This window comes from Salvelinus namaycush, chromosome 21, assembly GCF_016432855.1.
Source record: "Salvelinus namaycush isolate Seneca chromosome 21, SaNama_1.0, whole genome shotgun sequence".
NCBI lineage: Eukaryota > Metazoa > Chordata > Actinopteri > Salmoniformes > Salmonidae > Salvelinus > Salvelinus namaycush.
The window spans coordinates 12,311,885-12,322,717 of record NC_052327.1 but is presented as its reverse complement, the minus strand read 5'-3'; the positions used below and the strand labels follow the sequence as shown (position 1 = coordinate 12,322,717).

Genomic DNA, 10,833 nt, shown 5'->3' with positions numbered 1-10,833 from the left:
ATGGCTAAAAATGACGAGGTAATATATTTAATTAAATAACGTGTATGGTTGAAGGTTAGAGAGCATAATTTGAAGATCATGATGGTCAGGGATAGAAGAACTTATAATCACCAATGTTCCTTTTTATAGATCATTTGTGTTTACAGTACCTACATTTTTGTGTTTTGGTGGAAAGGTGGAAAGTTTCAAGTTCCTCGGCGTACACATCACGGGCAAACTGAAAAGGTCCACCCACACAGACAGTGTGGTGAAGAAGGCGCAATAGCGCCTCTTCAACCTCAGAAGGCTGAATAAATTTGGCTTGTTACCTAAAACCCTCACAAACTTTTACAGATGCACAATTGAGAGCATCCTGTCGGGCTGTATCACCGCCTGGTACGGCAACTGCACTGCCCATGACCGCAGGGCTGTCCAGAGGGTGATGCGGTCTGCATAACGCATCACCGGGGGCAAACTATCTGTCCTTCAGGACACCTACAGCACCCGATGTCACAGGAAGGCCAAAAAGATCATCAAGGACAACAACCATGCTAGCCACTGCCTGTTCACCCCGCTATCATCCAGAAGGCTGGTCCGGGTATCCTGGAAGGATATTGACCTCATACCGTCAGTAGAGGAGAGGAGGATAGTAGAGGATGTCTGGTCGTTCTTTAAAATTAATTTCCTCACCATCTTAAATAAGCATGCCCCTTTCAAAAAATGTAGAACTAAGAACAGATATAGCCCTTGGTTCACTCCAGACCTGACAGCCCTCGACCAGCACAAAAACATCCCGTGGTGGACTGCACTAGCATCGAATAGTCCCCGCGATATGCAACTTTTCAGCGAAGTCAGGAACCAATTCACGCAGTCAGTCAGGAAAGCAAAGGCTAGCTTTTTCAAGCAGAAAATGTGCATCCTGTAGCTCTAACTCCAAAAAGTTCTTGGACATTGTAAAGTCCATGGAGAATAAGAGCACCTCCTCCCAGCTGCCCACTGCACTGAGGCTAGGAAACACTGTCACCTCCGATAAATCCACGATAATCAAGAATTTCAATAAACATTTCTCTACGGCTGGCCATGCTTTCCTCCTGGCTACCCCAACCCCTGCCAACAGCTCCGCACACCCCGCAGCTACTTGTCCAAGCCTCCCCAGCTTCTCCTTCACCCAAATCCGGATAGCAGATATTCTGAAAGAGCTGCAAAACCTGGACCCGTACAAATCAGCTGGCCTAGACAATCTGGACCCTCTCTTTCTAAAATTATTGTTGCAAACCCTATTACCAGTCTGTTCAATCTCTCTTTCTTATTGTCCGAGATCCCTAACGATTGGAAAGCTGCTGCGGTCATCCCCCTCTTCAAAGGGGGTGACACTCTAGACCCAAACTGTTACAGACCTATATCCATCCTGCCCTGCCTTTCTAAAGTCTTCGAAAGCCAAGTTAATAAACAGATAACTGACCATTTAGAATCCCACCGTACCTTCTCCGCTGTGCAATCCGGTTTCCGAGCTGGTCACGGGTGCACTTCAGCGACGCTCAAGGTACTAAACGATATCATAACCGCCATCGATAAGAGACAATACTGTGCAGCTGTATTCATCGACCTGGCCAAGGCTTTCGACTCTGTCAATCACCGTATTCTTATCGGCAGACTCAACAGCCTTGGTTTCACAAATGACTGCCTCGCCTGATTCACCAACTACTTCTCAGATAGAGTTCAGTATGTCAAATCGGAGGGCCTGTTGTCCGGATCTCTGGGAGTCTCTATGGGGGTACCACAGGGTTCAATTCTCGGGCCGACTCTTTTCTCTGTATATATCAATGATGTTGCTCTTGCTGCGGGTGATTCCCTGATCCACCTCTACGCAGACGACACCATTCTGTATACATCTGGCCCTTCTTTGGACACTGTGTTAACAAACCTCCAAACGAGCTTCAATGCCATGCAACACTCCTTCCATGGCCTCCAACTGCTCTTAAACGCTAGTAAAACTAAATGCATGCTTTTCAACCAATCCCTGCCCGCACCCGCCCGCCCGACTAGCATCACTACTCTGGACGGTTCTGACTTAGAATACGTGGACAACTACAAATACCTAGGTGTCTGGCTAGACTGTAAACTCTCCTTCCAGACTCATATTAAACATCTCCAATCCAAAATTAAATCTAGAATCGGCTTCCTATTTCGCAACAAGGCCTCCTTCACTCACACCACCAAACATACTCTCGTAAAACTGACTATCCTACCGGTCCTCGACTTCGACGATGTCATTTACAAAATAGCCTCCAACACTCTACTCAGCAAACTGGATGCAGTCTATCACAGTGCTATCCGTTTTGTCACCAAAGCCCCATATACCACCCACCACTGCAACCTGTATGCTCTAATCGGCTGGCCCTCGCTACATATTCGTCGCCAGACCCACTGGCTTCAGGTCATCTATACGTTTTTGCTAGGTAAAGCTCAGCCTTATCTCCGCTCACTGGTCACGACAACAACACCCACCTGTAGCATGCGCTCCAGCAGGTATATCTCACTGGTCATCCCCAAAGCCAACACCTCCTTTGGACGCCTTTCCTTCCAGTTCTCTGCTGCCAATGACTGGAACGAATTGCAAAAATCGCTGAAGTTGGAGACTTATATCTCCCTCACTAACTTTAAACATCAGCTATCTGAGCAGCTAACCGATTGCTGCAGCTGTACACAGCCCATCTGTAAATAGCCCATCCAATCTACCTACCTCATCCCCATATTGTTTTTATTTACTTTTTTGCTCTTTTGCACACCAGTATTTCTACTTGCACATCATCATCTGCACATCTATCACTCCAGTGGTAATTTGCTAAATTGTAATTACTTCGCTACTATGGCCTATTTATTGCCTTACCCCCTCACGCCATTTGCACATACTGTATATAGACTTTTTTCTATTGTATTATTGACTGTACGTTTGTTTATTCCACGTGTAACACTGTGTTGTTGTTAGTGTCGCACTGCTTTGCTTTAGCTTGGCCAGGTCGCAGTTGTAATTGAGAACTTGTTCTCAACTGGCCTACCTGGTTAAATAAAGGTTACATTTATTTTTTATTTTTTAAGGTGAGGTCAGTACAGGTGCGTCAAAGCTTGGACCGAGGTAGTGAAAAAGAGCTTCTATCTCAAGGCCATCAGACTGTTAAACAGCCATCACTAACACAGAGAGGCTGCTGCCTACATACACTTTTGAAATCATTGGCCACTCTAACAAATGGATCACTAGTCACTTTATTAATGCCACTTTAATATTGATAATAATGATGTTTACATATCATATCATTACTCATCTCATATGTATATACTGTATTTTATACTATCTATTGCATCTTGCTTATGCCGCTCTGTCATTGCTCATCCATATATTTATATTTATATATTCTTATTCCATTCCTTTACTTTGATTTGTGTGTAGTAGGTAGTTGTTCTGGAATTGTGAGATTACTTGTTAGATATTGCTGCACTGTCAGAACTAGAAGCACAAGCATTTCGCTACACTCACAATAACATCTGCTAAACATGTGTATGTGAACAGTAAAATTTGATAACTTGCTGGGACAACTCAACACACAATTACAGGTGGCAACCATTTAAAAAAAATGTTTTAACTAGGCAAGTCAGTTAAGAACAAATTCTTATTTACAATGATAGCCTAGGAACAGTGGGTTAACTGCCTTGTTCAGGGGAAAAAAGACCTTGTCAGCTCGGGGATTTGATCTAGCAACCGTTCGGTTACTGGACCAACGCTCTAACCGCTAGGCTACCTGCCGCCCCTACACTCTAACCGCTAGGCTACCTGCCGCCCCTACACTCTAACCGCTAGGCTACCTGCCGCCCCTACACTCTAACCGCTAGGCTACCTGCCGCCCCTACACTCTAACCGCTAGGCTACCTGCCGCCCCTACACTCTAACCGCTAGGCTACCTGCCGCCCCTACACTCTAACCGCTAGGCTACCTGCCGCCCCTACACTCTAACCGCTAGGCTACCTGCCGCCCCTACACTCTAACCGCTAGGCTACCTGCCGCCCCTACACTCTAACCGCTAGGCTACCTGCCGCCCCTACACTCTAACCGCTAGGCTACCTGCCGCCCCTACACTCTAACCGCTAGGCTACCTGCCGTCGCAGGTTAAACCGCTAGGCTACCTGCCGTCCCAGGTTAAACCGCTAGGCTACCTGCCGTCCCAGGTTAAACCGCTAGGCTACCTGCCGTCCCAGGTTAAACCGCTAGGCTACCTGCCGTCCCAGGTTAAACCGCTAGGCTACCTGTCGTCCCAGGTTAAACCGCTAGGCTACCAGATGTAGATCTCTTGGACGTGTGTTGTTTTCCTAAAACAAATATGTACTTCTGATATTTGTAACAATGTTGCTTCAATAATGAGTCAATCTAGGTAAATCAATTGATCTGATGGCAAAATTGACTAAATACCATTTCTTTTAAAGATGAGATCCATCCAATAGAATGTAACATTGTTGTTTGATACAGTCATTTGCAATGACCATTGTGAACATTCCAACTTGTCTCAACATTCCTTTATCAGCCTGCAAACATTCTATTGCGTAGACTTCCATACAACAAGACATATAACAGCGACTTTTTTTTGAGAGGTTTTCGTCAACTGAGTGTACAAAACATTAGGAACACCTTCCTAATATTGCATTGCAACCCCCTTTTGCCATCAGAACAGCCTCATTTTGTCGGAGGATGGACTCTACAAGGTGTCGAAAGCGTTCCACAGGGATGCTGGATGTCTGATGAGGACCTATGGGTCAAAACGTTGTTATAATAAAATCACCTAGGAGAATGAGCAGCAGTGTCCACCTATAATTCCAGCACCTGCAAAAAGTACCTGGATGCGGGTATGTTCTTCAGCTTTTGGCCCATGTTGACTCCGAAGCTCCCCACAGTTGTCAAGTTGTCTGGATGTCCCTTTGGGTGGTGGACCATTCTCGATACACACGGGAAACTGTTGAGCGTGAAAAACCCAGCAGTGTTGCAGTTCTCGACACGATCAAACCAGAGCGCCTGGCACGTTCAAAGGCACTTAAATCGTTCGTCTTGCCCATTCACCCTCTGAATGGCACACATACACAATCCATGTCTCAATTGTCTCAAGGCTTAAAAATCCTTCTTTAGCCTGTCTCCTCCCTTCGTCGACACCGATTGAAGTGGATTTAACAAGTGACATCAATAAGAGATCATAGCTTTCACCTGGATTCACTTGTTCAGTCCATGTCATTGAAAGAGCATGTTTTGTACACTCAGTGTATATTTCCACACTATGAGGTTGGAATAATACTGTGATATTGTGAAAATTATGGTAATACTCTTTTAGTAAGGGGGGGCGCCAAGGGGGGGTTGCCAAGGGGGGGTTGGTGCCCCCCCTTGGTTTGTGCTGTGGTGGAGATCTTTGTGGGCTATACTCGGCCTTGTCTCAGGATTGTAAGTTGGTGGTTGAAGATATCCCTCTAGTGGTGCGGGGGCTGTGCTTTGGCAAAGTGGGTGGGGTTATATCCTTCCTGTTTGGCCCTGTCCGGGGGTATCATCGGATGGGGCCACAGTGTCTCCTGACCCCTCCTGTCTCAGCCTCCAGTATTTATGCTGCAGTAGTTTGTGTCGGGGGGCTAGGGTCAGTTGGTTATATCTGGAGTACTTCTCCTGTCTTATCCAGTGTCCTGTGTGAATTTAAGTATGCTCTCTCTAATTCTCTCCTTCTCTCTTTCTTTCTCTCTCTCGGAGAACCTGAGCCCTAGGACCATACGTCAGGACTACCGGGCATGATGACTCCTTGCTGTCCCCAGTCCACCTGGCCTTGCTGCTGTTCCAGTTTCAACTGTTCTGCCTGCGGTTATGGAACCCCTACCTGTCCCAGACCTGCTGCTTTCAACTCTTAATGATCGGCTATGAAAAGCCAACTGACATTTATTCCTGATTATTATTTGACCATGCTTGTCATTTATGAACATTTTGAAAATCTTGGCTCTCTCTAATTCTCTCCTTCTCTCTTTCTTTCTCTCTCTCGGAGGACCTGAGCCCTAGGACCATACGTCAGGACTACCGGGCATGATGACTCCTTGCTGTCCCCAGTCCACCTGGCCTTGCTGCTATTCCAGTTTCAACTGTTCTGCCTGCGGTTACGGAACTCCTACCTGTCCCAGACCTGCTGTTTTCAACTCTTAATGATCGGCTATGAAAAGCCAACTGACATTTATTCCTGATTATTATTTGACCATGCTTGTCATTTATGAACATTTTGAACATCTTGGCCATGTTCTGTTATAATCTCCACCCGGCACAGCCAGAAGAGGACTGGCCACCCCTCATAGCCTGGTTCCTCTCTAGGTTTCTTCCTAGGTTTTGGCCTTTCTAGGGAGTTTTTCCTAGCCACCGTGCTTCTACACCTGCATTGCTTGCTGTTTGGGGTTTTAGGCTGGGTTTCTGTACAGCACTTCGAGATATTAGCTGATGTACGAAGGGCTATATAAAATAAACTTGATTTGATTTTGATTTGATTTAGTGTAAGAGCTTTTTGAAAAGAACATCTGAAATGTCTCTTTGCTAAAAAAGCATTTTTTTTACAATTTTAATTGAAAACAGTCACAGTAAGGTACTTAATTGTTACCCAGAAATTATTTGATATTGAGATTAAAATGGCTGCATTGGACCTTTAAGCAGTTAACATCCCATCATGCTTAGGGTCATGTATAGAAATGCCCAGTTGCCCATTATTTTGTCAACTGTACCATTGTTTAAAGAAGAGATCTCAGTGACTTTGAAAGAGGGGTCTCAAAGGAGCATAGTGTGTGTGTGTGCGTATGTGTGTGCGCGTGTCTGTGTGTCTGTGTGTGTCTCAATCACTAGATATCAACCCAATTGAACACTTATGGGAGATTCTTGAGCTGCGTTTTCCACCACCCTTAACAAAACACCAAATTATGGATTTTGAGGTCAAAGAATGTCGTCTACAAGAGTTCCAGACACTTGTAGAGTATATGCCAAGGCGCATTGAAGCTGTTCTGGCAGCTCGTGGTGGCCCAATGCCCTATTAAGACACTTTATGTTGGTGTTTCCTTTATTTTGGCAGTTACCTGTAGATGGGTACAGATCCCATACATCCATATACTGTATGTGCATCCAGTAGATGTGTATCTTTGTTAGGTGTGTGCGTCTTTACAATCTTTGTTTGTATAGTTATTCTATACATTGTCTAAATGATGAAGTCAATGGTAAAAGCATAGAGAATTATAGAAAATTATTTTGATAGGATCTCTATGGTTAAATGGTCCGACACGTGCTCTGAAATCCTTGGCATCCTCCTGTATGTACTTAATCTGTTCTCTGCACGTGTGTATGTATTTATGTGGGGATCGCATAACTTATTAAAGAGCAACTGCCCCTAAAAATGAACTTCTCATTTAGAAAACAGCCTATGTGGCATTGATATGAGTCAGGAACATTGATTCTACAGTCAAAATTGACCGAAAAAGTGTAAATAGGATCATTTGTTCATAACATCAGTATCGTCCAAAACTGAATTTGGTGAGACTTGTGGTCGTGACTGCATCACAACGTAAATGAAGGTTGGGTTTGTTTCAATCCTGCCATCAGGTAATCATCAATTTGGAGTGCAGCTGAATGCGACCCAATCGTAAAGCGTGGTAAATCCAGACCCGGAGATAGACTGTCCAAAATCAAACCAATTTTGCCACTGTCGCACACCAGCCGGCTGAACCTAATTGGCTAAATAATTTGTGTAACTCTTCCCACCTGCGAACACACACAAGAGACACACACATCAAAACACTTCCCAAAACCAACTCAGTCATGGCCGCTAGCATTTCTTAATGAACCAAATCTAAAATGAGGCCAAATCAGGAAGTACAGTTGCCCTTTAATGCCACTGTTTATCTTTGCTTGTTAGCATACATATAAGCACAGGTAACTAGCTACATGTTTCCCCCAACAATTTGGAAGAGTAACAGCTCATGCCCCTCTAGGACCCTCAACCTCTAAATCTTTTGGTTTATTTCAGTCTTCTCTTTACTGTCATTTGTTCCCACTCTCCACCCACCCATCCCGCTCTCTTTTTCTCTCTCGCTCTCTACCACACGGCACACCCCTCTTTCTCTTGCTCCTCACTCACTTCATCTCTGTCTATTTAGGGAGACTGACTCTGGGCAACTGCTATGGACGCTGGAACCATGACTGAGAGGGAGCGATTTGATTCTGGCACAGAGAGATATCGAGGGTTTCCACTATATAATACAGCCACAAAGTCAAAATGTAAAAATTATTGAAAACAAACATTTTCTTTTTGGTCTTCATTTAAGGTTAAAGTTAGGCATAAGGTTAGCAAAGTGGTAAGGGTTAAGGTTAAGTATAAAATCTGATTTTAAGAAGAGAAATTGTAGAAATAGGCGGGGTTTATGGCATTGTGGCTGTGTTAACTAGTGACGACCGAGCCCGAGAGGGAAGGGGGTGGAGTAGTAAAGTTGAGTGGGTAGTGAGACGACGCTATAAAAGCCAGTGCCGGAGCTGTCTGTGTCAGTAGCACTCGCTGACTGAGGCAGATACAGCGACATAGAGAAACAACAACAAGAAGGAGGAACAGCTTACAGCACGAGTGGACATATGTAGCAACCTCCCCCTCGCACAGGCTCTGCAGTACTGACAAGGACTCAAAGATTAGAGAATTGGAAAATAGAGGCCGACATCTGATACAGCAGCTCTTTGGTACAGACATAGAGTTTCATCATCCGGGACTTTGGAAGATTGTGGTATGGTTAAGAGAACTTTGCTTCACCGTCGTTCCTGAGAAAGAGCATCTGACAAAAGAGGAGGCACCAAAGAGAGAGAGAGAGAGAGGGAGAACTGTGGGACGCCAGGAGACGAAGGAGCAAAACAACTGCTTTTCCCACCTACCTTCACACCCAGTGTTCCACACATGGCTGCTGTCCGTCAGATGCCCATGGAGACCCAGGGCTTCCACCACATGCTACCTGCCCATCTTCTCTCCTCGACCATGGAGGAGTTCCCCCAGCAGCTCCCCGTCCCCAAGGGGCCCGCCCGTGGCAAGAGCCGCCCCCGCCGGGCCCGCGAGGCCCGCTTCAAGACCCAGCCCGTCACCTTCGCCGAGATCACCGAGGTGGAGGAGGAGGGCGCCTCGCCCCTGGAAGAGGAGAGGGCACGCCGGTCTTTCCTGCAGTCCCTGGAGAACCTTCGCCGGAGCACGCAGGCGCTCTACTGTCCGACGACTGGTCGACGCACGCCCACGGCCACGGCCACACAGCAAAGCCTGGACTCTAGTGACTCTGACTCTGCCCATTGACGGGCAGGACCTGAGGAGAAGTGGAGAAGTGTACGCACCCTGCTTGGCACTGGCAAACGCCCCTTTTCCCTTCCAATTCTGCTTCACACTGGGGCCCAATGAACTCAACTGAACTGAACTGATATCCAAGCTGCTCCTGTGCGTAGAGGCCATTCTCCTTGAAAATATGTGTTTCCACATACACATATATTAGCATATGTGGCTACGGTATGCATTTGACACATTTTTGTAAAGAACGCTACCCTGTAATATATATCACTCGCTGGTTATATTGCTAACGCCTCTTAGAGAAGCTAAGTGTAGCATATAAGCTATGACGCAGTGTTGAGTACACCACTTCAGAGATATTCTTCAGATATATTCCTTTTTCTACTGGCGAGGACTTCAGGACAGGAGGTGCTTTGAACTTGAAATGTGTTAAATGTGGAATGTCTTTGTCCTTTCTTTTATAAAAGGATGGAAACAATGTTGTTTTTCTATGTTGTACCTGTTTTGTGTTCTGCTTCAAACAGATTCTACAAGTGCAGTCACGATCGAACGAGACAGCTCATTCAGATTTGACTGACTGAACTCTTTGTATTGAAAGATACTCAATGGTAACTGAAGTTAAGAGTTACTTTGCAACGTTTTGGCACCGCTCTTATTTCTATGTTAAGCTCCGCAAGCTAGCGAATGCCACTCACAAAAAAAATGCCTTTCCAGATGTGAAAATATGTATTCTCTTATTTTGTTTGTAACATAGCAAATCTACAAATATTATTTGGTCGTTGGCTCGTTTGACTTCTAAAGTCACGCTTGATTTCTAAGATGAATATCATTTTTTACATTGTTTTACATCTATATTTGTTAGTTTGCTTCATATGTAATAAATATTTGCAATGATATCCCCCTGTTTTCTCTTTTGCTCACTTGAAGATACACAGTAGAAGTTAGTTGTTAATTAGTTACATAACATTTTGGTTTGAATGTTAGCTGAATGGTTCAAAATTATGATATAATAGGAATCAATCTATTACCTGATGAGAGGATAGGATAGGATATGCATATATTTCTGTCCATTTAGGGGACCCCTTTTGGCTCAGGAACAGCCCCAGAATGAAAGGTTCTGCATACTTCCTCTTTCAACAGGTGCACAGCTTTTTTTTCACACAAATGCACATCCTTAAATCACATCTCTCTGCACATATTTCTGCCACGTTCTAAACTCCTCTGGTCTGGTTCATATATAAACACTCAACTGAGGAACTTGACCTTCTTCTTCACGCTCACTGGCTTCATGACGCACTTAAATCATGTTCAGCTTGCGTCAGCAAGCAAAACCATAACAAAACCCTGCTGGAAGGATAGTGTCCTCTTGAGTTTTCAAGAAACCTTCAGCTGTCCCTTGGAGACCTATCGATGACGGGAGCTACAGATAGTACCAGGGTGCTAGCAGGCTACATAAGCACCCAGATGAAATAAAATACAAACTGAAGATGTTAACATCTTCCAG

General features: G+C 45.0%; 1 protein-coding gene across 1 annotated transcript; it reads left to right on the top strand.

Annotated features, from left to right (window-relative positions):
* Positions 1–8,432: 8,432 nt before the first annotated feature.
* Positions 8,433–10,225, top strand: LOC120066616 (uncharacterized protein C11orf96 homolog). The gene has a single exon (XM_039018041.1). The coding sequence runs from the start codon at positions 8,958–8,960 to the stop codon at positions 9,339–9,341; it is 384 nt and encodes a 127-aa protein (XP_038873969.1). The 5' UTR covers positions 8,433–8,957; the 3' UTR covers positions 9,342–10,225.
* Positions 10,226–10,833: the final 608 nt, after the last annotated feature.

What these genes read in the sequence shown, in the direction of transcription:
- LOC120066616 (XM_039018041.1), top strand. Translation starts at nt 8,958, where the DNA reads ATGGCTGCTGTCCGTCAGATGCCCATGGAGACCCAGGGCTTCCACCAC.